This window comes from Megachile rotundata, chromosome 8, assembly GCF_050947335.1.
Source record: "Megachile rotundata isolate GNS110a chromosome 8, iyMegRotu1, whole genome shotgun sequence".
NCBI classification, from domain to species: Eukaryota; Metazoa; Arthropoda; class Insecta; order Hymenoptera; family Megachilidae; genus Megachile; species Megachile rotundata.
In genome coordinates, this window is record NC_134990.1 from 3435034 (window position 1) to 3460079 (window position 25046).

Consider the following 25046-nt stretch of genomic DNA (forward strand, 5'->3'; position numbering starts at 1 on the left):
TATGTCGCAAGGCTTCTCCCCCTAAATCGAATCATTCGAGCCAATAAATTATTATGATTTTTCAGGCTCAATTCTGTCTAACTAATATTTGATTTACCCTTCTTCTCAATCAACTTCAAATATTATTTTGAAACACGAAATTTCTCCATGTTGGAAAAATTTCAACGATACACATTTTCAATTGAATTTGTAAACGTGAGTTTGTCTATTTAGATACGCCCGGAGTCGGGCGTTACTTCTACGAATTTTGTCGTTATATTTCCGATGAATTCTGTCTGGTTTATGCCCAGGTTGGGCTTCTTGGTATGAATAAAAGTAACTTTAATACTGAGATGACTACAAATGATTTAAATGGAGGGTTCGGGCCTCCAGGTACTGGACAGCGGGGTGATCTGACTGGTAATTAAAGAAAGTTAGAAACTTTTTTTGTATAACGAACATTAGACAATATATTCTGTAAAACAAGCACACTTATATGAATATCTAGTAATGAGACGTTTAGTTTATTTATCACAATATTAAATCGCACGCATAAGAGAGTATATTTACGTATTTTATAAGACAGTTTTGTACGCTTTATTCGTTACGGAGTTCACTCTTTGAAAATTATTTTGACATGTACTTCTGGATTTTTTATTCAATTTAAGGAATTTCAATGAATTGATGCTCAATGATGCGTAAAAGGAAATTAAATGCTTTAAGAGAAATATCAATCGTTAATATATTATATATATAGAAATATTGGTTGTTGGAGTCAATGTCTCGGTGGAAAGCACGATTGAGGATCGTCGCAGCACCTTTTACACTCGACCGATAAATCGGAGGAGATGTTCCGGTGGAGACTTGCACGAAGTCGAGATCAGGTTGAGACACCTAAGAGTTTGTCAAGAGGAGCGTGTTGAAGCTCAAGACTAGCACTGATGCCGGACACCTGACTCTAACAGTACTAATCCGATCGTGTAATTCGCGACGCGAATAGTACAGCAACACTCAGATTGACCTTGTCGAGCAACTTGGGAAAAGTCAAACGGTGCCTGTACTATGAAGTTCATACGCTTATTGAGAACAACCAGAAGATGGCAGGCACAATGTGTGGGCTGGGCGACACTTCGGTTACCCAATCCGAATATGAACCTTATTCGAATAAATTCACCTCCAAACAGAATGAAAGCAGTGCCACACGGCCGTGTTCACCTCTTCACAAAGGCATTTGAGAACAACCAAGGAGTAGCGGCAGGGCACTTTTGTGAGCTGAGCGATACTCTGATTACTCAAACAAGTCTGTGAGCTGTGCCCTGATCAAACATGGCAGAAATCACCCAATTCCACACCAGCGAGACTACCTCTCGCAAGGACACACAAGTACAATTAGAAGATACGGAGGGACACTTTACGTGGGCCGAGCGATTCAATTGCCTGTTTGAGCCTGAGAGCTGTACTACGCCAAATGTACAATTAAAGGATTTCAGTCGCTATCCACAACTGTGGGAATATCGTCGAAATTTACTAAAGAGAATTGACTTCCAATCAACAGTTACTTACCACCTCTTTACCCAATGAATTTAGAAATTACCGTTTTCAATTATTCGCTTTAATACAAATTTCTATTACGTTTTGACTACTACGCTGTACACGACCGAATATTTGTTACAAAATCAAATTCTGACTGTGCCACCGTTCGGCTTGAACGATCAACTCCTCGGTTTGAGGCGCGTAAGCGTCGTGGATAAATAGCCGACTTGACTAATTTACCAGGTCGGTTTGACCTCGCGATCGCGTACCGTCTTTGGTAGAAATGAAATTTAGTGAACTGACTCGACTCGCTTCCAGACGTAGAGTATCGACATTGATCCTCGCATCGACCTGCTTCGACCGCTATCAACTGGGGATCGATGCACGCGCATAATTAGTGAAAAGTGGGGTAATTATTCTACCGGTAACCCCTTGAGACAAGGATCACGACGTGTGCTCGGAGTAAGGATACCCCATACCGCGGTTATACATGAATAGATATATATGGTGTGCTTATGTTATGTAACCAACACGGTTACAAATTCCTGATATTGTTTGTACTAAAATTGCATTAAATGTCGACATACATGTTTTCTTACCTTAGTATACAAATGATGTTAAGAGCGTTGTTATATTATAACCAGGAAGGGTTTTTTTTCCGAATCCCAATTTCTAATTTTTATATCCACGTTTATTATCAAGGAAAAAACCTAAATTACGGTCCGCTTTAAAACCTAATCACTTCACTTCTTTGCACATAGGCAAAATATTCTCACTACCTGCACGCCAACTTGGGTTTTTTCAAAACACGTACCCCGAGGAAAGGGAAGAACAACCCCCGATATTACCAAAAAAAGATGATTGGACAACGACTTTTCCCCACCTTAACACGTTCCGTGCCACGTGTACCACCGGTGGTACACGGTAAACTTGATCATCAGGCCACGTGTACCACCGGTGGTACACGCAGTCATATTTATTCAATGCGCTGAAAACATATATTTTATTACAAATATAATTCTGTAAACTATATTTCTACCTAAAAAATGAAGCATTATACAAGATGCAGTATAGAACAAAACACATAAGTTTATTTAATTGTTATATATGCAATAATTAATAATTACATGTAATGGTGCATTTCGTTGAAGCAAGGGAGGCGTAAAGACGGCTTTTTCGGGCAATCGCTGCAAAACGTTATTACTCTTATAGTTTTTTGTCTTGCTACTTTAGTACCGAATTTTTTTACATTTTTTTTATAGCAAGAAATGAAAATAAAGTAATAAAAGAAAAATAATAATAATAATGAAGTAAATAATATTTCCAACAGAAACAAATGAAAAACAAAAAATGGTATCTCCGTATATTTACCTACTCCTTCTTTTGTTAAATAATTTATTTTATTTCTCTCGTTTTTTATTCAACAAATTCGAGTGCAGCAGGTTTTTTTACTAACCGAAAAGTTTCGAACTGACTGACTTTGCACTCGAACTGATCGGAGCGCCACGTGTACCACCGGTGGTACACGATGTGATAACTGCTCTAAACAAGAGAACTACTTATGTATTGATGATATAATGAAATATTGTGTAATAATATATCGATCTTTAGTCAAAATATCAAATGGCCTGAACGACAAGTCAGGCAAAAATGGCTTGGCACGGAACGTGTTAATTTTAGTTCTCACCTCCGAATACACGCCCACATCCGAAAATTTATAAAAAGATCAACTCGTTAGTTTTTAGATAGAATTTTTGTAACAACACAGAGTAATACATTAAGTAAAATAAATCATTAGTAGAAAGGCAAAGTAAGCATTTGCTACATCATTTTAAAATTCCGTGCAACAGTACAAACGAATTTAACAAATGGTTCAAATATTTTCGACGATGTAGTATAAATAATATCGTTAATATGATCCCACAAAAAACCAGTCGGAAAATATTGCATACCATTTCGCAATATGCCATTCCTCCAAAAGCGAATATTATATAGATTGCATAACGTATTATTAACAATATTGAACTCATCGATGTACAGAATATTTCTGTAAAACTCGTTTCAATTATTGTTGGTAATCTGTTACGAAATTGAATATGCAGTGGAAAATCAAATTTCCATTAACTTTGCATTTTGTAATTGTCGGGACTTACTCTTAAAATCCTAAGACCATGTTTTTATTTTTTGAAATGTTCTTGAGCAAATGACCGTTTATTACAGCGATTTATTACGGACAATTTGTTATTCCAAATTTTTTTATTTTTACATATGTTGTCAAGACCCAGCATATTTTATGGTTTATTACAATCGAATCGTTAGGTGATGAGCGACGACGAAGTTGTCACTTCAGGCCAAAGTTCAACTCAGTAAAAACATCTTGTAAGGGCGGTTCTTGTTCACTTCTCTTAATATTTTATCAACCAATTTAATAGTCAATTTTAACAAGTCGCTTATCTACCCCCCACAACATGCCGAGCCCACTCCTCATTTTCAGTTTTCGTGGAGAATATTCTTTTTGAATAAAGCAAATTCTTTCGTCAGCTCTCAACAAATAAAGTACAACACTCTTAAGAAGTCCGTAAGTACGTTGAGTCGTTTTTAAAGTACTACAAACCAAATATTCGTTTTTAAATCAAATTCAACATAAACCTCTTAAATCAATTGTTCCCTCATTTTGTCGGAGTAGTGACACTGATAGACAACTAAACTAGCTTGCGTTCTTATTAAGTTGACGCGCAGCAGAACATTAATATTTGAAAGGCTTGTAATTGTACAGGTTTAGAATTTGTACAGTTTTCTTATTGAAGTAGGTAGATTTTCTTGAAAATGTAAAAGAAGCTCCAATTCATTGTCTTTGAAAAGAGTAGTTGAATTACGACGGTAGTTCTCTGTTGACTTAGTTCCACACAAACGTTTTTAAAATGAAAGACTTGAGATTCATTAGGTTGCACTCTTTCAGGTTATCTTTCTCTGCGCACTAGTTTACTTTGTCAGGTGTCTTTGTTACTAATAACAGTGCTATTTCTTAAGAAGTTGTACATTTCTCTGTATGATAAATTACAGGTTATTTCCTATTCATTGTATGTTAGTTGTTTGCACTTCGAAACTTAACCTTATTTAGAAGTAGAATTATTGTATACGAGATGATTATATATAAAACAAACCTATCCTGCAATTCAAATGACTTCTAAGTATTGAGTACAGTATCCAAATATTAACGAAAAGTAAAAATACGACATTTTCTTTAAAATAATTTGTTCAACTAGACTTTATAGCAAAAGGAAATTGTTGATGTATTTTTAATGTACCATGAATGGTTCATCTTTTTGTAAAATAAGTAATATAACATTTAAATTAACGCCTGTACAAAACAACAAATATGCAAATAGCACTGTTTCCGAATATTAATGTAACTGACAATGAGTATGATATCGGAAACAAAAATAAACAATGAAATAATCAACGGAAGTCACAGTGAATACAATATGTAATCTTAGCAATTTGTAGCAAGAACACCCTCTTATAGCAAATACAATATTACAGAATCTTCCATTTATTTCTTCCATTTCTCCTTTTGGCATGGGCTGAAAGAGTACAGCCAGACACATGAATGAATTCATCTTGACACACGCTTTCATACAATATTAAAAGATGTCTTGACATATATTATTTGGAACATATTCCTGAGGAACTTTTCCCTGTAACTTAATCGTCGGTCATTGTTCATCAAAAATTTATTAACCATAAAAAATTCGAAAAATCAAGAGTTGTTCGCAATCCCACAACGAAAAACTTTATGATTTTAGCAACGGTTTTACTAGTAAAGTATAGTACTGCTATTCTCTGAGTTTTCAAAAATACTATATACACAAAAAGATACTGATCAATATTACTGTGAATATATAATATTAATAGTAATATTCATCGGTGTTATGTTTGTATACAATATTGTTTATGAAATTAAGTAATAAAAAATGTTGACTGCCTCTCAAACAATACTAACACCTGGTAGAACACCAGGCGGTTATTGATTTGCTTAATTATTTCCTTTTATAGAATCTTCCTGACCAGAAATATAATAGCTATATAAAATAGCTTAATTTCAGCTATGTTAAACTAATAGCTATGAAAGAAACATTTAAATAGAAAGTATCATGATGCAGGTTTTACGATAGTGGTAGAGAAATACAGAAACAAACAAACTCGGTTTAAACAATTGAATTTGAAATAGACAGCTTCAGATATCTCCCTAAATGGTTTCATAACTTTTGCAATGAGAAAAAAAGCAATTTAATATCATGTACCTATCTCAAATTCTTGTCGACACTTTTTGCATTAAAAATTTTTACTGCTACTCCGCGTAATTTTGTAATGCCCCTGGGAATAGGAACATTACAAAATTCACTTGCCTAACATTTTAAATGAATAAGACAACTATTTGAATCACACAAGTTTAAAGAAAGACATATGGTGTTGTATGCTGTATTATGTCCGCAGAGCTTAGCTTTCTCCAGTACAAGCATAACTGTATCACATAGAGGAAGATGAGACAGTTACAACTACACAGAGTGTTCGGCTACTGGTTGGCATAATTTGAAGAGATGATAACTTGGATGATGCTGAACATCTTTTTCCTTTGCCAAAATTTTGTCTAAAGCTTAGTTTTTGAATCATTAAGCAAAAATACGGACCAATGAAGCCGCGAGAATTGCGTGCGCTTAAACACGAGAGGGATAGTTTCGATCTTAACGACCGAGCGCGATCATGAGCAAGCGCCTTTGCGCCGGAACAGTGAAAGCTTAACACGTTCACGCCGGGGCGAATATTTACATTTTTCTTCGTGGGGCGGGGCGACATTGTTTCTCCTTTGAATCTTCGAACGCACTAAATATGAGATCAAAACAGTTGTAACATCCCTGAAGAATTTTCAAACTTTTATCCCAGTATCATTTCTTCAATTATCGACTGTATTTCTCTCTTACCAACCGCGACATTAGACAAATCGAGTATCATAAGAATTCAGTAAACTGTCGGTAATAAATGTATAGTTCTATATGGAAAATTCCGTAATGCTATGTGCCTACGTGCCGCGAAGCTCGCCCCGAATTTCCTAGTATTCTCGCGTAATCTTAGAGAAGGATAGGAATATATTTTACAATTGCAATATTATTAGTTATTAAAAACCATTAGTTAAACAAATCAGTCAATATATATCAAGCGTACTAATATTATATTATCCGGAACTAAAGTCAGGTGTTAGTTTATTGCAGTGCATATTGTAAATTATAATATTATTCAATGGAATGTTTTAGAAGCATCGTATGCTTATACATTTAGCTCCGATCCGTATAGAAGTCGTGCGTAGTATATAGAAGGAGATAGAACATACAATTTTCGTTAAAACACTATTAAATTACTATTTTTATATCAGGAATATAAACTATTATGGCGATTGCGATATTGATACTGTAATTAAATCGTTTGTTTTCATAATTAATATCTAATTACAAATTTATACGACAATTATATATTTCGACATTATGGGGGTCTTCCAAGAAATTGCCAGGCTGGCGAGTATAAAAGGCCGAGCGAAACTCGCCTAAAGCGCAGAACAGTTTTCGAAGTCGATCGAGCTAGAAGTCTTCAGATAAGTATGACCGGAACAGTTTTCGCTGTTCAGAGCCGCAACGGTTCTTAATACTTGACTGGTAAAGCGGGTATACGCCATTTGGATACTTGATCGTGGGTCGTTCTAGTAGCTAGCTAACGCAGGCTCCCCAATTAAGCGATCTGGTTTTGGCTGTCAGTGTTTGTTTTGACAAAAAGGGTCATGGACAATCAGTTGTCGAGACAAATTAAAAGAGTAACTGTTCCGAGGGAACAATTCATTTAGATTCAAACAAATTTTGGAATTTGAATTAATAAAAGAATATTGTTCTGTCATCAGCGTAATTTCCGTAGTCCACTACACCGCGTTAGATATTAGATAAAATTGTTAATCTGTCTAACTTTGCGAAAGCGTATTTAGGTACACTTAGAGGATCACACTCAGGTCGTGTTCCTCGCTGCGGTAGACTATAACGCGCTATTATTATTTTCGTAAAAGAGTATTCATTATATAAATTACAAACGTATTAATCAAGATAAATTTTGTCATTGCGATAGCGTTCGAAACGAGAATCAAATCTTATAGAATATCGAATTCAGTTAATTTATTAGAAGCGAAGTTAGCTTTATCCGAAATCAGACTTAGGTACGATTTAATATAAAGTATTAACTAGCGAGAGTCATTTTTGTTAAATTCACAATTATCTATTACGTATTGTTTAATTTGCCAAGTTCTATTATTTCTATTATTAATATTATATCAAACTCTATTTAGTTTCTTTTGATCAAACCAATATACTTTTCATATTTTGTTGTTATTTGTTACTTGTTATTTGTTAAATTCATCATCTTCATTATTTATTTGAATAAACCTTATTGTTGAAGGATATTGACCTGTGGATTTTACTCCTTAACCGCACACCACACGAATCCCACAATCTTTAGATTTAGTTATTTTCCAAAACGAGTCGTTCAGTTGGTAAAAGCCGCTCTTTACCTTACTAGCGCTAGTAACTATCTGAACCTAGGTTCCAGAGTCGTTACACAGTTTTGACATTGAGTTTTCGAAACGCACATTTCTTGCATCAAGTGTAAAGGTAGGTAAAATTATCTTTTCTTCTACAGAGGCGGTTAGCACTTTTCCTTTTTGAATTTTTCACAGAGAAATCGAAGAATGTGAAGTAGAAAAGAAAAAACGGTCAAGAAAACACACACATTTTCTACAATCGTCCAAAGAGGCTGCCACAAAAAAAAAGAAAACGATGTAAAGAATGTTACAAACAATTATCGAAAATACAAGGTAGATTATAAGCTGCGAAAAAAAGGAAAAAAGTAAGAACACATTGTAAAAGTTGTAAGGGCCAGCTCGCATTATGTTTAGAATGTTTTAAAAAGTTGCATGCTTATAAATAAATAATTGTTGTCAATTTAAAATATTGAATGTTAATGCTTATAATACTCAATTTTTGTTTATAATGTTGACAAAAAATAAAATAAACTCATTTTTTGAAAACCCACCTGTGATGCACGTCGCCCCACGGGACAATTAAATGTGACCCACCGATGGATCACGCCGCCCCTCAGAACAGTCAAGCATGACCCACCGGTGGGTCACCCCGGCGTGAACGTGTTAATAAGAAGCCCTTATATCAAATCTTAATTAAATAGTGAACAGAACAATTAAAAAGGTTTACTTATTTATTTCTTATGAATGAGACTAAAAGTTTAGGCAGTCCCAGCGTAAAGGCGCTTACTCACGATCACGCTTTAATTATTTCGTGTTTTTGCTTAATAATTCAAAAACGTAGCTTCAAGCCCCATTTTGGTAAAAGAAAAAGTTGTTTAGAATTACGTCCCCTATAACCTCTTTCCGGAAGTTGAATAAATTGTGGGACACCCCTACATATGTTGACATAAATACATCGAACTGAATTTGAAATCATCAGAAACCATATATGACATTAAAAACAGGAAGATCTTTTTATTTAATGGCATTAAAAATATGTGGCTGTTCCAGATATTAGTTTACCTCGCTTACGGATCGACTACTATTATAAGATTACGTGTCAAAATCAACACTCATAACCTTATAAAAAATAAAAGACTTCTAAAGTTATACAAACAATAAATATGAGTTTCCTTCTCTATAAATAGCTGATATGATATCGAATCAATTTATACATAGTTTTGGAGAAATAGAAATGGCCAGAATTACGTTATTTCCTTTACACAACCACTCTAGCTCATCTTTGTTCGTCGAAACAGCCACATCTACTGATAGATTCATGCAACTGGAAGGGATTATAATGGCATGAAAGAAAAATACCCTTGTAACTTAATTATTTTGAAAAAAATGTAAGGAAAACAAATTCTAAGTTTGCATGTTGCATATTAACAAAATTATCCGTTTTAAAGAGTGTCAGAGTTTTCCTATTATTCACTGTACAAAATCTTTTGTTGCAACTTAACAAGACCACGATAAAAATAGATTTAACATATTCTATAATTACTGATTTTGTACGTATGTTTAATAAAATTTGCCCGATAATTTTTTGTTGAGATACTTACATGCCTTTCATGTCGGAGGTATTGAGAAATTGTGGAGGTATTGTGAAGTACATTGAAGGAATACAAAAATTACAAGTTTATAGACTCACAGGTTCGCCGCTACCATAAAAAAGTATTCAACAGCATTTTATTTTACGTGCAAGGTGCTGAATGTGTGTAGGTCTCTTACCGCTATATAATCACCCATCTATCTGTTATTGATGGCGATAATTGTAGAATGATCCACTAAAGTTGAAAACCGTATGTGTATTTATACATGCCTAGCAGAATCCAAATCTGTGGTACACAGTACCTACCTTGGGAGTTTCAAGTAGTTGAGCGAGACTGTAAAATACTGTATTACTAATTCCGTCACGATATGTTGAGGTCGTAATATTTTTCAGAAGTTAAAGTACATTAAATGTCATAGTTAAATTTAAAAAAGATATGTATAATATTCACGCATAGATATGTTATCTAAATGTCGTAGCATTATTTGGAGTTACTTCTTCAGGATTTAAATAAACGATTATACTAAATCGTGACAGCGTATGTACCTCTTCTTCCTAGTGATAAGAATTTAATCTAAATGTGCACCTTCACATTATGTATAACATCATTCCCTGTAAGGGCAGCTTAGAATGCCCTCGTCTGTACATTAATAACTACCGAGCAATTTGATACGAGAAGCGTATACAGATTGCAATCTCACCTGACCGAACCCGAGGTTACCAAGAATGGCATAGGTGTCGGGCATGGGCTCAATGGTGAACTGCTCACCGAACTGCGGGTGCTGCTTAACACAGAATGTGGACACTGTGGTGGACCGATGTGTACCCCATTTGATGCGTTTCCGCTTTTACTCGAGGAACGTCCTTTCAAGCACGGAATTCTCGACCATCCGCTAATATCCTTACCCGATACACCTATAAACAAATATTGTTGTTAATTGCGATTACTCTAGCTAGTTGAAACATCTATAAAATAATTTGTATTGTTAAATTATTAAATCACATTATTAACATATTCACTAGTGTCGTTTTAAGAAAAGTTGTTCTTTACAGTCCAAGTATCAAGTCTTTATACTTTTACGTAAATATTAGGTTGGGGAATAAGTTTGTGGCGTTTTGACATTTTCTTTTTTTTACAGCGACCTTTTGCAATTTGCAAGAAGTTATAATATTCATTCGATAGAGCTCTTTCTGCTCTACAAGACTGTGTTAATCGTTTTTTTCAGTAGATTCATTCGTCATTGCTATTGAGGCTTAGAAATGGAATATCAAGAAGGTAAAAAGCAGCATTTTCGACACCTGCTCTTCTTCGCTTTTCATCGCGGCCAAAAAGTTGTGAAAAGTTGTGAATAGTTGCTGAAACAGGCCGGGATATTTGCAATGTATACGGAGAAGGTGTCATAGGTGAATCGACAGCACGGAAATGGTTTGCAAAATTCAACCTAAGGTTGGGCAATAAGTTCGTAGCGTTCACTTCGTGAGGCACCCAGGCTCCCAATTTTTCGACAAATCCCATTGAATGGAGATGATTGAGAATAGTATTGTGGTCACAGTTCATTTTTTCGACTAATTCACGACTAATTTGAGGACCATCCTACTTCACACGTGCTCGGAGACGCTCTTCGTCGAACTCAGGTCTTCCGCTATGGGGCGGGTTTTCGACGTTAAAATCGCCATTTTTGAATTTTGCAAACCATTTCCGTGCTGTCGACTCACCTATGACACCTTCTCCGTATACATTGCAAATATCCCGGGCTGCTTCAGCAGCTTTTTGGCCGCGATGGAAAGCGAAGAAGTGCAGGTGTCGAAAATGCTAATTTTTACCTCCTGGATATTCCATTTCTGAGCCTCAATAGTAATAACGAATGAAATACTGAAAAAAAACGATTAACACAGTTTTGTAGAGCAGAAAGTGCTCTATCGAATGAATATTATAACTTCTTGCAAATTGCAAAAGGTCGCTGTAAAAAAAAGAAAATGTCAAAACGCCACGAACTTATTCCCCAACCTAATACGTTTCCTAAATACGTTTTAACAAATATACTACCAAAATGTGTTAAGTAAACGATCAAAATGTTTTTTTATAACGCGTCATAGAACTGTTACACTTTGGAATAATGAAAATGAAAGCTTTTAATAAAAATTAATGACAGTAAATAAAATATCTGATGAGAAATACTCATTTTTTTATAATTATCAAACTTTTCTTAACAATAAACCTATACTGCAGGAGAAGAGAAGTAATTAGAAACAGTAAATTTTTAACGAGTTAAGAAGAATGTGTTATAACATTAGATTAAGCGTAGTCCGCCATTGTAAATACTGTACAAAAGTATCTACGCCAGAAACGAATCAGACTTCATCTATTTTTTCGTCGAAAATTGAATAATACATTTGTCTCAAATATATGACACTGGGCCTTGAATATATCTGGAAACATTATACAAGTGCGATGCTTTGTTAGTAGCGAATGCGTTGACATATTCAGGTGCAGAATAACAGGTGAACTCGGTTGAGAATCGACAAAATTGAAAAAAAGACAATAAACTCCGAAGAGCTCTTTGGACGCTGTAAGCATCCAGGATTATATGCTGCGTCCTAAATTAGTAGTCGATTCCTATAACAAATTACATATTTAATAAAAAGTTATAACATAAATATATTTATACCAAAAATTTTGTTTGTAATATTTCTTATATTTGTAACATAAGCTGCGTTACCCAAAATCTGTTAAATTCAATTGGACTGAAATTTTGCAGAGAGCTATGTCGTGAATAGATACAATGTTTACAATAACAACTTTTTGTATCTTAAAAAAATCTGTATTATCTTAGTGGCATTCCCTACCTTGCCACAGCGTAAAACACGTTTAAAGTAAAGTGAAAGGATAAAAACTGATTTGAGAAGGCAGTCCGATTTGCTAAAAAACTTGTCGATTAAAATAATGCAACCCATCCGATATTTTTAAGATGCTTTTTAAACGATAAACCCTAACATTATACAGCCGATTACAATGCACACTGTATACGAAATGTAAATCAATAATACTGTCGAAATTGTATTGTAATACCAAAAATATTTCGAATGCTACTGTCATGTTACTCTACGCTGTGTCGATAAGGTAACAAATGGCAATAAAACGATACATTTTTTCGAATCACCAAAAATTCTCACAAATATTGTTTCTATGCAAAACAAAGAGACTTGCAAAATTTAAATCAAATCGAATTCGACAAATTTTCAGAAATTTCAGTAATTATTCAAATATCTCTAAAACAGATTGAAAACTCTATTACTATTTTGTAATCTGCGATTTTGTTTTCGAGATTGGCAATAACAATATTATCTTCCGTTGCTTTCATTTCAAATAACCGATATTTAAACATGTAGTCCATATAAGGTTGTGTTGGGCTGATGATTAGATGTGGTGCTCTGTAAAAAGATAAATACATGCGAATACCTAAATCTTTAAAAGCGTAGAACGGTTAACGATCTGAATCCTACTTCGAATACTGAAAACGTAAATTTGTATGCAAATTCTCGTCGGTTAATCCAAAAAAATGTTCGGCTTAAGGTTAATGAACATTGAGCGTTCTTAAAGACTGACAATATTGATCCTTGTGTAACATCCCTGGAAGAGTTTTTTTTTACTTTTCATCACCAACATGACAGTCCTATGTTCAATTCAATTACCCACCAATAGTTTAGTTACCGACAATAATAAACTGTTACCGACGGTACATTATATATTAGTTATCCTGTGTATTTAGCTTTGACAGTCGGTAATCATTAGATATATATATATCAATATTCTTTATTTTAATAATTGTTTTATGTTTCTAATTTAAAAAGAGTAATATGTTTCATTAAATTAATCAAATGTTAAGTTAATTTATTTAAAACAAGTTAATGTATTATTTTATAGGCTATTGTAATAAATGTATTCCGCAATGCTATGTGCCTACGTACCGCGAAGCTCGCCCCGAATTTCCTGGAATTCTCGCGTAGTCTTAGAGAAGGATAGAAATACATTTTACAATTGCGATATTATTAATTATTAAAAACTATTAGTTAAACAAATCAATCAATACAGATCGAGCGTACTAATATTATGTTATTCGGAACTGAAGTCAAACGTTAGTTTATTGCACTGAATATTGTAAATTATAATATTATTCAATGGAATGTTCTAGAAGCATCCTATGCTTATACATCTAGCTCCGAACCGTATAGAAGACGTGCGTAGTACATAGAAAAGGATAGAAAATGCAATTTCATTAAAACACTATTAAATTACTATTTTTATATCAGGAATATAAATCATTATGTAGAATGCGATATTAATAATGTAATTAAACCGTTCGTTTGTATAATTAATGTCTAATTACGAATTTATAAGACAATTATATATTTCGACGTTATGGGGGTTTTCCGAGAATTCGCCAGGCTGGCGAGTATAAAAGGCCGAGCGGAGCTCGCCAAAATTGCAGAACAGTTTTCGAAGTCGAGCCAGCTAGAAGTCTTCAGATAAGTATAACCGGAACAGTTTTCGCTGTGAAGAGCCGCAACGATTCTTAATACTTGACTGGTAAAGCGGGTATACGCCATTTGGATACTTGGTCGTGGGTCGTTCTAGTAGCTAGCTAACGCAGGCTCCCCATTCAAACGGTCTCGTATCTGAAACTCCTTTAGGAGAGTGCTATACTTGGCGCCAAGAAAGGCTAAGATATCGAAAGGATAGCTCTCAGCTACTCATATTTGATTTTACATCGGATTGCTAACGTGCCGTCAGATTCTCGGAGTTCGCTCTGGGTAGTTTCGTAGCCAGCTAACGCAGGCTCCCCATTTGAGCGGCTTGGTCTCTGAAGCCCGTGTCTTTTGGGTAGCAGTTCAGCAATTACGATTTTATATTAGAATCAATTGATTTGCTACCCTGTCAACTTATACTGTTCACCCTTTTCCTGTATCGTTGGGTCGCCCTAGTAGCTAGCTAACGCAGGCTCCCCAATTAAGCGATCTGGTTTTGGCTGTCAGTGTTCGTTTTGACGAAAAGGGTCATGTACAATTAGTTGTCGAGTCAGACTAAAAGAGTAACTGTTCCGAAGTAATTAATTCATTTAGATTCAAACAAATTTTGAACTTGAATTATTAAAAGAATATTGTTCTGTCATCAGCGTAATCTCAGTAGTCGACTACACCGCGTTAGATATCAGATAAAATCATTAATCTGTCTAACTTTGCGAAAGCGTATTTAGGTACACTTAGAGAATCACACTTAGGTCGTGTTCCTCGCCGCGGTAGACTATCACGCGCTAGTATAAATAATTTCGTAAAAGATTTTTCATTATATAAATTATAAACGTATTAATCAATATAAACTTTGTAATTGCGATAGCGTTCGAGACGAGGCCTGAATAATATAGAATATCGAATTCAATTAATTATATAAAAGCGAAGTTAGCTTCATCCGAAAACAGACTTAGGTACGATCTAATATAAAGTATTACCTAGCGAGAGTCATTTAGTTAGATTCATAATTATCTATTACGTATTGCTCAATTTGCCAAGTTCTGTTATTTCTATTATTAATATTATATCAAATCTATTCTAGTTTCTTTAATCAAACCAGTATACTTTTCATATTTTGTTATTTGTTACTTGTTATTTGTTAAATTCATCATCTTCGTTATTTTATTGAATAAACCCTTATTGTTGAAAGATATTGACCTGTGGATTTCACTCCTTAACCGCACACCACACGAATCCCACAATCTTTAGATTTAGTTATTTTCCAAAACGAGTCGTTTAATTGGTAAAAGCCGCTCTTTACCTTCTTAGCGCTAGTAACTATCTGAACTTAGGTTCCAGAGTCGTTACACTTGTTTGATGGGTTTGTTTGATTCAACACTAGAAAAAGACACAATATGGATTATTTGCTTAGCTATCAGTTGTTTGAAACGGTCCTGTTGGAAGTTGACATTGCCATCTCGGAAGTAGAACTGCAAATTGTAGAATGGTTAGAAAGTTTTCGATTTATTTTCGCGAGTAGAATCTACGGTTACAGAAATTTCCAGTATTCTTGGGACATTTAGTACGTCTGTTAACAAACTTTAGCTATTATAATTTATAAAAAATTATAGATAGGTGTATGTTCCAAAGTCTTATTAACAATAATCTGTACAAATTTAATTCCAACAAAAATAGCCATTTATAATAAATATGAGATTATTCGTAAAATTAGTATTAGTAAAGAAGTATTTTTCTATAACCATCATTTCTGACATAAAAATACATTTCCTACCGACGTAAACGATAAGAATGTAAAAAATAGATAAAACATTTTTTGTAATTGTAAAAACCTTTTTATACCAACTTTCAGGCAAAATCAATAATGAGAAGACGTACGAAAATATTTGGGGGCTGTAATGGAATTTCGAAAAATGGTCTGAATTGAACATATGGAATTTTTCTAAAATAATCGTCACCACTTTATAACTTTAACTGAAAAATATCATAATTATAGAGATGCCTGTTTAAACCTCCACAGTCGAGGTTTCATTTAGCCTTTTATATACAACTTAAATAAACAAATGAATTTGAAAGCTCGAATAGACAAAGAAAGAAGACCGATTGTGAGTAAAATATGCAATATTCCAAACTCCAAATTGTTTAACCCACTAGATCGATGCGGAAATATTAATTAGCTCAAAATAATTTGTAAATCAAATATAATTTGCGTAGAACGACTTCGCCTAGGAACAATAATTATTTTAGGTTTTGGTTATATCATAAACATATTTTTTTCCGAATTACTACTTTACGGCACGATTTTTTCGCATGTGTTAGAAAATAGAAATTGACGAACGGTCGACACAGGTCATGTGCCTTTTGTCATTGCATTTCCCCTTCCTCAGGAAAACTTCGCTGGGCCCAAGTGCCCTAAGCAGCCATGTTAACGGGGGTGTCCTCAAGACGAGATCGTGTCTACGAAGACACTCTTGTATTGGCATTTGTCGTGAAAAGTCAGTAGTAAAACATTGCAGTATTTTCTAAATCGCACCCACTATTTTATTTGATACACCTCACCCTTTACCATTAATATTCCTGATTACTCTACACATGATGGATTATGGTCATGTTTGGTATAAATTAAACGTCTCGCAACGCCGATTATAAATATCTATCTCCTTAAGAACCTCAGCCACGTTTTCGAGAAAATCGGGTTCAAAGGTCCGTTTCTGACAGATAATCTAATACTTCTGCACGTGCGAGTCTGGTGTGCGCCATCGTCGCGTCAGCTGTTGCAGTTATGTAATGACTATCATCTGGTATTTGTCCTACGGACACAGTCATCCAACCCTTCCATTTTTCACATTTGCGTTACTGGCAATACTGACTAATAAAAGCGATTTTATTCATCACTTCTTTTATTGATTCCTCTTTGATTCCGAGTTTACGAAGACTTTTATTTTTGTGTTTCTGTTCTTAAATACCCACGAAAAGAAAACAGGATTCTAGTTTGAAATGGCTAGATTCCGGTCAAATGTGGCTTAAACTGGTCATTTTCACATTTCAAAAAGGATCAAATTGACTTGCGCCATTTGTTTAATAAGGGTTGTTCGGACCTGACTTTCTCGAGAATGGGACCGAGGTTTTGAAGAAGATATATACATTCATTATTAGCGTTATACAATCCTCAATTTTATACCAAACACGATACAATTCCTTCTGCGAAAAAATCTAGTTCAAACTTGGCCTCAGTCTTTATTCATACATATAAACCATTTCGAAAAACAGTAAAAATGCAAGATACTGTGACGATACAACGGGGAAGACTCGTATTTTTTCTAGGCATCTTCTTCCCATCTTCATATTGTAGTTTTAAGGAAAGACAATCTATTTTAGAAAATCGAACTTTGTGGAAAGCACATATAGGTTGTCCCACAAAAACGTGTCGGTAACATCTACGAAACCTAACATCTAATGAAGGTGATATAAAGAAAATGTGAACAAATACAGACCTCTCTATTACACGTGGAGTAAATATCTTTTAGTTCCGTTTGAGACATTGAAAATAACAGAACTATTCGACAGGATAGTGTACAATGAAACAGTTCTGAAGCAGAGTTCTTATGTTGCCACCCAAAATTGAGTTTCATGAGTGCAATCAAATATATGTATATATAAATCGACACAGTTTTTCAAGAAGTGGTAAACCGGTACAAAAATATAAAAAATGTCAGTGACTTCCCAAATCGGTGGTCAAAGGAGTATCGAGCTATTCGAGACAAATTTGACTCTTTCACTATAAGAAAGGCAAGTATTTTTTAACTGAAAAATGCATAAATGTGCAACGACATCAAAATTGCGTTTAGACGAACTTGATGTCGCGTGACAGAGCAGGCTGTCAATAAGGTTGCTTTAAAAAAAAGCATGTTTATAATCGTCTGGCGCGAGTTGATGAAAATAGCGAGCATAATTGGAGTAATATGGTCTTTACTGATATATCTTTGTTTTGGACATGGTGCCATATCAGATGTGCTTCATATATCCATGAAAAACAGATGATTGAGAGTTGTTTTAACACATGTGGTTTCGAGACTTTGTGCGTCTTTACATAGAATGTACAAAAAAATAGTGAAATTGTACCAAAGGGGACTTCTTACATCCGCGGAACGTTGCGTTGGTTCAATCAAATGAAGGACTAACGGATATTACAAGAAAACAACTAATCATCGAAGTCGCATCTGTACCTAATGGAAAGCGAAAAACACCATCACATACTTCCTTGGTCATTGCAATCCCCTGATGCAAACCCTATTGAAAATGTCTAGTTCCTTATGAAGTACAAGTGGAGTGAAAGATGTATGATCATAATAAGAACACTTGTATACTATGAGGGTAGTCCGTAAAATAAAGTTCCCAATGATTTTTCACAATGAAAAACATGTTTATTGGCATTGAGTAATATATTTTTGGAAAGCTTAGACTTACCCCTATTTTTCGACGTAATCGCCGTTCAGGTCAATGCATCTTTGCATGCGGTGCACCATCTTTTTTATGCCCGCCTCATGGAACTCTCCCGCCACACCGTGAAGGTAGCTTAGAACCGATGGCCGTCCGGAACGCTGTTTGTCATGGACGTCTGTACGTCCGTCTTTGAATTCCCTGCACCATTTTCGCACGTGTTTTACGCTCATACACTTTTCTCCGTAAACTTCACATAATTGGCGATGAATGTCCACCGCTACAATGTTCTTTGCACACAAAAAACGAATCACAGAGCGTAATTCGCACCTAGCGGGAGAAGCGAGTGGGAGCTCCATTTCGAGCGATTCTCATGCTAAAATGGAGAGTCGCAGACAGCTCGCTGTGGCGGGGTCTGAAAGAGGGAGGACCAAGCTACACGTCAGTGTCGCCGGATCCCGCGTAACACCGTTCCTTGCAACTGCAGCTCTTTGGGAACCTTATTTTACGGACAACCCTCGTATATTCCAAAAATGTTAAGATCGCTACCACTATCCTACACTAAAAAATTAATCGCGAGTATACTATTATAAAACGGTGTCTCGTTGTAAATGCCAATGACAGAGACTGGATTTTTTACTAAAGAAGAACGTATTAGTGTTTTAAGCACAGATTCACTACAAAATTTTTTACGAGTATATAAACATTTACAGAAATATCGCCGACATACTCTCGTGGGCTAGATTGTACATATGTATTTTAGCGAACCCTTATATTAGACACTCTTGACAGTTAATCAGAATAAAAATTATATCTATTTCAACCAAAATCCTTCTATCCTCGAAATCTATATCGAATCCATTGAAAACCTATTATATTTTATTTATATGCATATTCCGGTTAAGAATGAGGCTTCTATACATGAATGTAAATCCGAACACTGCAGCCTGTAATGAATACTTCAAAGAAACATTTATAAACAGCACTGTTTAGGTTTGTATGTGCGTCGTCGTGTCGACAATAATTAGCGACGGTCTCTGACGCGTAGAATTTGTGACAATTCTCAAAGTCGGATATAAGTGGACTGTATTGAATGATTGACTTCGAGTTTAACAATAACGAACTTTATTGAATCGTGAGTGACTTGTGTAAGTTAAATGTATGAATTTAGAGTTGTGTAAATGTTGAACTTTGTATTTTGTATGTCTAATGTCTATTTAATGAATAACTTCTAATGTCTGATGATGTCTAATATCTAGCACTCCGACGCTTTTCCGCGATCCAGGAAAGCTCGGAGTGGGCGTTCACACTTCCTCGAACTTGGAAGGGATAGCAAAAATGATGTTTCTATTGGATGACAAATACTGAGTAGAAGTGGCAAAAAAAATGACGTAGTGAAAATTGGGTTTTTCCCAAAATGACCGTAGCGAGTAATAAACCTAAGGAGTACCTCGACATGAATGGAAAATGCAAACAAAAGACTCTACGACTACGGCTAAGGGTTCTGACCCCAGATGTACTGGCAATAAATCAAGAAAAAAGTGGCTAGAATGTAATGACTCCTTGGGTCCTATTTCTGCTACGAGTCAAAAGCTATTGAAAGTAACAAATGTTGTTTTCTGAAGGACCTAAAAATTATAAACTATTGTGCCCAAAACTTAGCCTGAGGTCTAATCCTCTCTAATGTATTCTACAACCTAACAAGGTTTCAGCTTCGAACACAAAACGAGATGCTGCAGAAATAGTTACTTGCCCGACTGACCAAGAGAATAATTTGATAAACTGGCATTAACCTGAATTCCAACAATCCACTTAGCTACCCTAATCTTAATCCAACCTCGTCCTGAATTTAGTACAATAGATACGAATTAGAACAAGCTGTAACAAACTGACATTTTAACAAACAGTATCTTATAGGTTTTCTACACATAATTTGAATCGATGTTAACTAAGAATGTACGATATCCAGTTCTGAGCCTGAGTTCAAAAAAGTAATTTAAATGTCGTCCAGATGTACCAAAACAAAGCACCTAGTGCTTTTCATATAGATCTAGGAATAAAATACGTAAAAGAACGAAATCAAAAATACGTGACAACATACAATAACAAACTAGAATCACATCCTAACAAACTGGCTAAGAACTTGACACAAATACCGAAAATCAAAAGACTAAAGAGAACGAAACCTACTGGATAGACAATGAAGAAAAAAGAGTGTAGCACTAGTGAGCGTTATCCACACGCATACGATAAATCACTTATCAAACTTGCTGGTTGGGTGACTACAGCCAATTGTAAATGTAAAATAAATATACAATAAAAAAAAGTGTTAACCACGAAAAAATTGAAAATATCTTTAAATTTCTAAATAACTCACTTTAAATATAGTAGCTTTCGTATCTATTGAAAATTGTGTAGATTACTGAGATACACGAATTTTTAATTTGTGCTCATTTCAAAATTTGAAACTGTAAGAAAGTCAAGTCAAGTTATTTCTTCATATAATGCGTAAAGCAAATAAAATAAATAATGATTTGACTTTGACACGTTCCAGCTGCAAAATTAAGGGATTAATTGATTATTGCGTTTGACATAACTTCGATGGATCGGATTTACAATGTATTATATTTACCAATTGTCGTGGATAAATATCTCAGTTGCATTATTATAATTTTTAATACGTACTTTATGGTTTACTTTTGTAATGTATGTATGTAATGCACTGGTTTTCATAAAGAAACATTTTTTTAACAGGTTCACTGTTTCCTGATTTTGGACACAATTTATAGGCGGACACTGTATATCCAATCCTATGTATTGCAACTTGTATTACTGTTTACCATTTTACTTTCAGTGGTTCAATGACATACCTAATTAACCTAACCAATAAAAACAGTTTAATTTGAAAGTTACAAGTAGTAAGGCCACTAAAACCAAGAGAGATGAATTGGAACGGTTGATTTGGATAACAATGAAGGCTAGATTAAAATTGCCAAAAATGAAGACGCGAAGCTCGTGCCAATATTTCCGAATGTTCGGATTATTATACATTTTGATCAGTGCAAATTGTACTGAAACTGTACTGGGTTATGTTAATAAATTTTACTGCGTTCGGTACTAAATGCCATTTAATCGTCTCTCAAAGTCGTATATCAAAGCTTAATGTTTATCTTAGTTGACTATTACGACAATATTGGTTATTTTATTCTTTCATTCAAGTACAAAACAGAAATTATTTTATTCGTACGTGTATGGTTTATATCTCCTTCTGTATCAGTGTTAAAAATTAACATTTTGTTGTGCAACTTACATAATTATAATACTAAAGTATCATATAAAATACCAATAATAGTGGATGAACATAATATTTAAAAAATAATGAGCAGCATTATGTTAAACTTATTGTTAGATCGGAAAAATTGACTTTAAAAAATGTTCAACTTTATAGGCTCATATCTTCGATAATAAAATCATTAAAAGTGTACAAACATTATGCACAGATTAATTTGAAACTAGTTTCATTAAACAAATTTCAAGAATTGCGATTTTCATTTTTCAACCATTGTCCACATTTACGCTGTTTTTCCTAACATCCACCCTAACATCTTAGTCTTCAAAGACCACTCTACTGTCTACCCTAAAGAACTGCCAACCAGCTGCCCAATTCCGGGTATCCGGGCAACGGATGCCGTTGGTATGCTGCAACGCGTGATAGAGTTAACACGGATACGAATAAAAATCTTGGCAACAATGTTATTTCAGGCATATTAATTCACAGGAATCTAAGCACAGTGCAGTCGCCGGCAATAAATATGTGTGATAGAATATTTATTCGATCCCTATTATCCGAGGCGAAATCCTAGAGACCACACACCATCTACCCTAAAAAGTTATCAACAAAGCTATCCAATCCCAAACTCCTGGACAACGGATGCCTGCAGTATGCAGATCTGTCAGTGTTCTCTCGTCAATTACACATTCATCGGTATAGGAGGAATTCCGTTAATATAGGCACAAAAGAAATATTTAAATCAGAAATAATTTGTTCAGGAACGTCCTTGTGGGTCCGTGTATGACTATTGCTCGAGGTATCATCAAGATTCCTACATGTCGTAGATAACAGTCAGTTTAGTATCTAAGACGAACCCATCAGATAGATAACGCGATGTTACATCTAAAACCGTTAGCGGTGCTACCCCATCCCAGATTACGGGGCGACAGGTGACACTAACATGCGGTGATGAGTTGTAGAGAGCCGCATAAGCGGTCTCTACAATGAACCATTGAACGTTTCAGGAGTAATCCTGATCATATGTGTGCTGGGGATGGTGTGGAAGCTCCACCGAGTCGATGAGCCAGTGCCACAACCTATGTGGTGAATGACACTCAGTGACAGTATCCTCAAGGGGCTGCACGGTGATAGCAGTATGCTTATGCCCTTATGAGCGAAGAAGCATTTCTGTGTTCAGTTGCAGATTTACCCCAAATTCTACCTTTTATACCTCGTACCAGTGGCATCGATGGAGTCCAATCAAATGTTCCAAAAGTAATCTTGATGAAGTTGGTACTGCGGATGGAGTGAAAGTTCCACCGGGTTCATTGCGCCTGGTGCCACTGCCTATTTAAAGAAGAATTCTCCGTAGCAGTAACATCAAGAGGCTTATATTTCCCGATAGAGTATACTGTATATATTTGTTTGATTATGAAGGAGATCTGCGCTGTTGACAAGTATCCAAAATTAAAATAATTACATTTCATATCATGAACGCAATATTTCCGGGAGGTCTATGTCGGCCCGATAGAACAAATTATTTAACAAATAGACGATCACACACTACACATGTTTTTATTGCGAATAATGAGACTACGAGGTGTGACCAAAAAGAAACGAGATTTGGTGTGTATCTTGAAAAAACAATGGAATTGGCAGCAATTGTTTTTGTGGCATCATCCCACATACCTCCTCTATCCATGTTGCAAATTTCGATTGAATCGGTCATAGCATTTGGAAGTATTGTGTTATTTAGTGAACACGTGCAACTGCATTCTGCCGGAAAACCGAACAGCGAATAAACATCAAGTTTCTTGTCAAATTTGTTGAAATCTGTTGTAACATGTGATGAGACATGGATTTTTACCCATGACCCACAAAGTAAGCGCCAGTCGATGCAGTGGAAATCTTCAGGATCCCCAAAACCCAAAAAAGCACGCATGTCAAAATCAAAATTCGACATTAATGGAATTGTAATGATTGAGTGGTTTCCCAGTGATCAGACTATTAACCAACACTATTGCATTGAAGTACTAAAAAGATTTAATGAAAAAATTATGAAAAAACGGCTACAGTTGTGGAGCGATGGATGGCTGTTGCACCAGGACGATGCACCCGCTCACACGGCACTATCTGTCAAGCAGTTTCTAACCAGCAAAAATATTACTGTGATGGGACATCCTCCTTATTCACCTGATTTGGATCCATGCGACTTTTTTTATTTCCTAAAGTTAAATTTTGCTTAAAGGGAACCCATTTCACATCAGTTGAAGAGGTTCAGGCAAAAACGGAGAATCTCCCGAAAGAACTTCCAAAAACCTCGTTCCAGAATTGTTACCAGCAATGGCAGCGCCGAATGCATAAGTGTGTGAATGCTGAAGGGGACTACTTTAAAGGTGATAATGTCACGGAGAACTGATTCTATAGGTACAATGATTTATTGGACCAGTCTCGTTACTTTTGGGTCACACCTCGTATTTCGTGTGAACTGAACAAGCATACAACGGTAACATTGTTCTTTACATAAAATATTAGATGTTGTCAAGAATATAATGCAAGTTTAAAAGTTTCTGGAGAAATTGAAATTAGAAATTCTATCTAACTGTTTTACTGTATACAATATTCGAAATCGCGTTTCTTACAATAGCTTTAGAAACTTGAAATTTATGATATTGTTTTTCACGAAGGCAGCTAGCAATTTGTACACGGGACTAACATTTGGCCTGCACGTTACAAGCGTGTTTATGGCATGCAAGTACCAGAGCTGTTTTTGAGAGTCATTTTGTATTTTTAAATTTACGGTTTGTGTGTCGAAGTTCTTTCGACGGTCTCAACAGTTAATTGCCAATGCCATAAATGCGAATTTCCTGAGGATCCGAGGACAGGGCCTAGGAGACATAAACCAGGTCCCCTTGTTGACAACCCAACGGAAATTCTGTCTTACGTCCACTTTCTTTTTCCATCTCCACAAGGCTCACCGTACTCCGCACGGATCGCGCTAAGGGTGCACGGGGTAGGGTGATATCCTTCTTTAACCGATATTATTGGCATACAGTAGAGTCAATCAGGACAGTCACCCCATTTTCTTGCTTTTCGTAGTTTTCCTTCTTTGAAACAAATCCTGAAGGAAC

At 35.3% G+C, this 25046-nt stretch overlaps 1 protein-coding gene across 7 annotated transcripts in view; it reads right to left on the bottom strand.

Moving 5' to 3' along the window:
• Positions 1-25046, bottom strand: part of LOC100882678 (uncharacterized) — a 490348-nt gene that overhangs the window by 43996 nt on the left and 421306 nt on the right. For all 7 annotated transcript variants that reach the window (XM_076534887.1, XM_076534889.1, XM_076534885.1 and 4 more), the window contains one exon: positions 10379-10592. In XM_076534887.1, coding sequence (XP_076391002.1) covers positions 10379-10592 — 214 coding nt within the window. The remainder of the gene's footprint in view (positions 1-10378; positions 10593-25046) is intronic.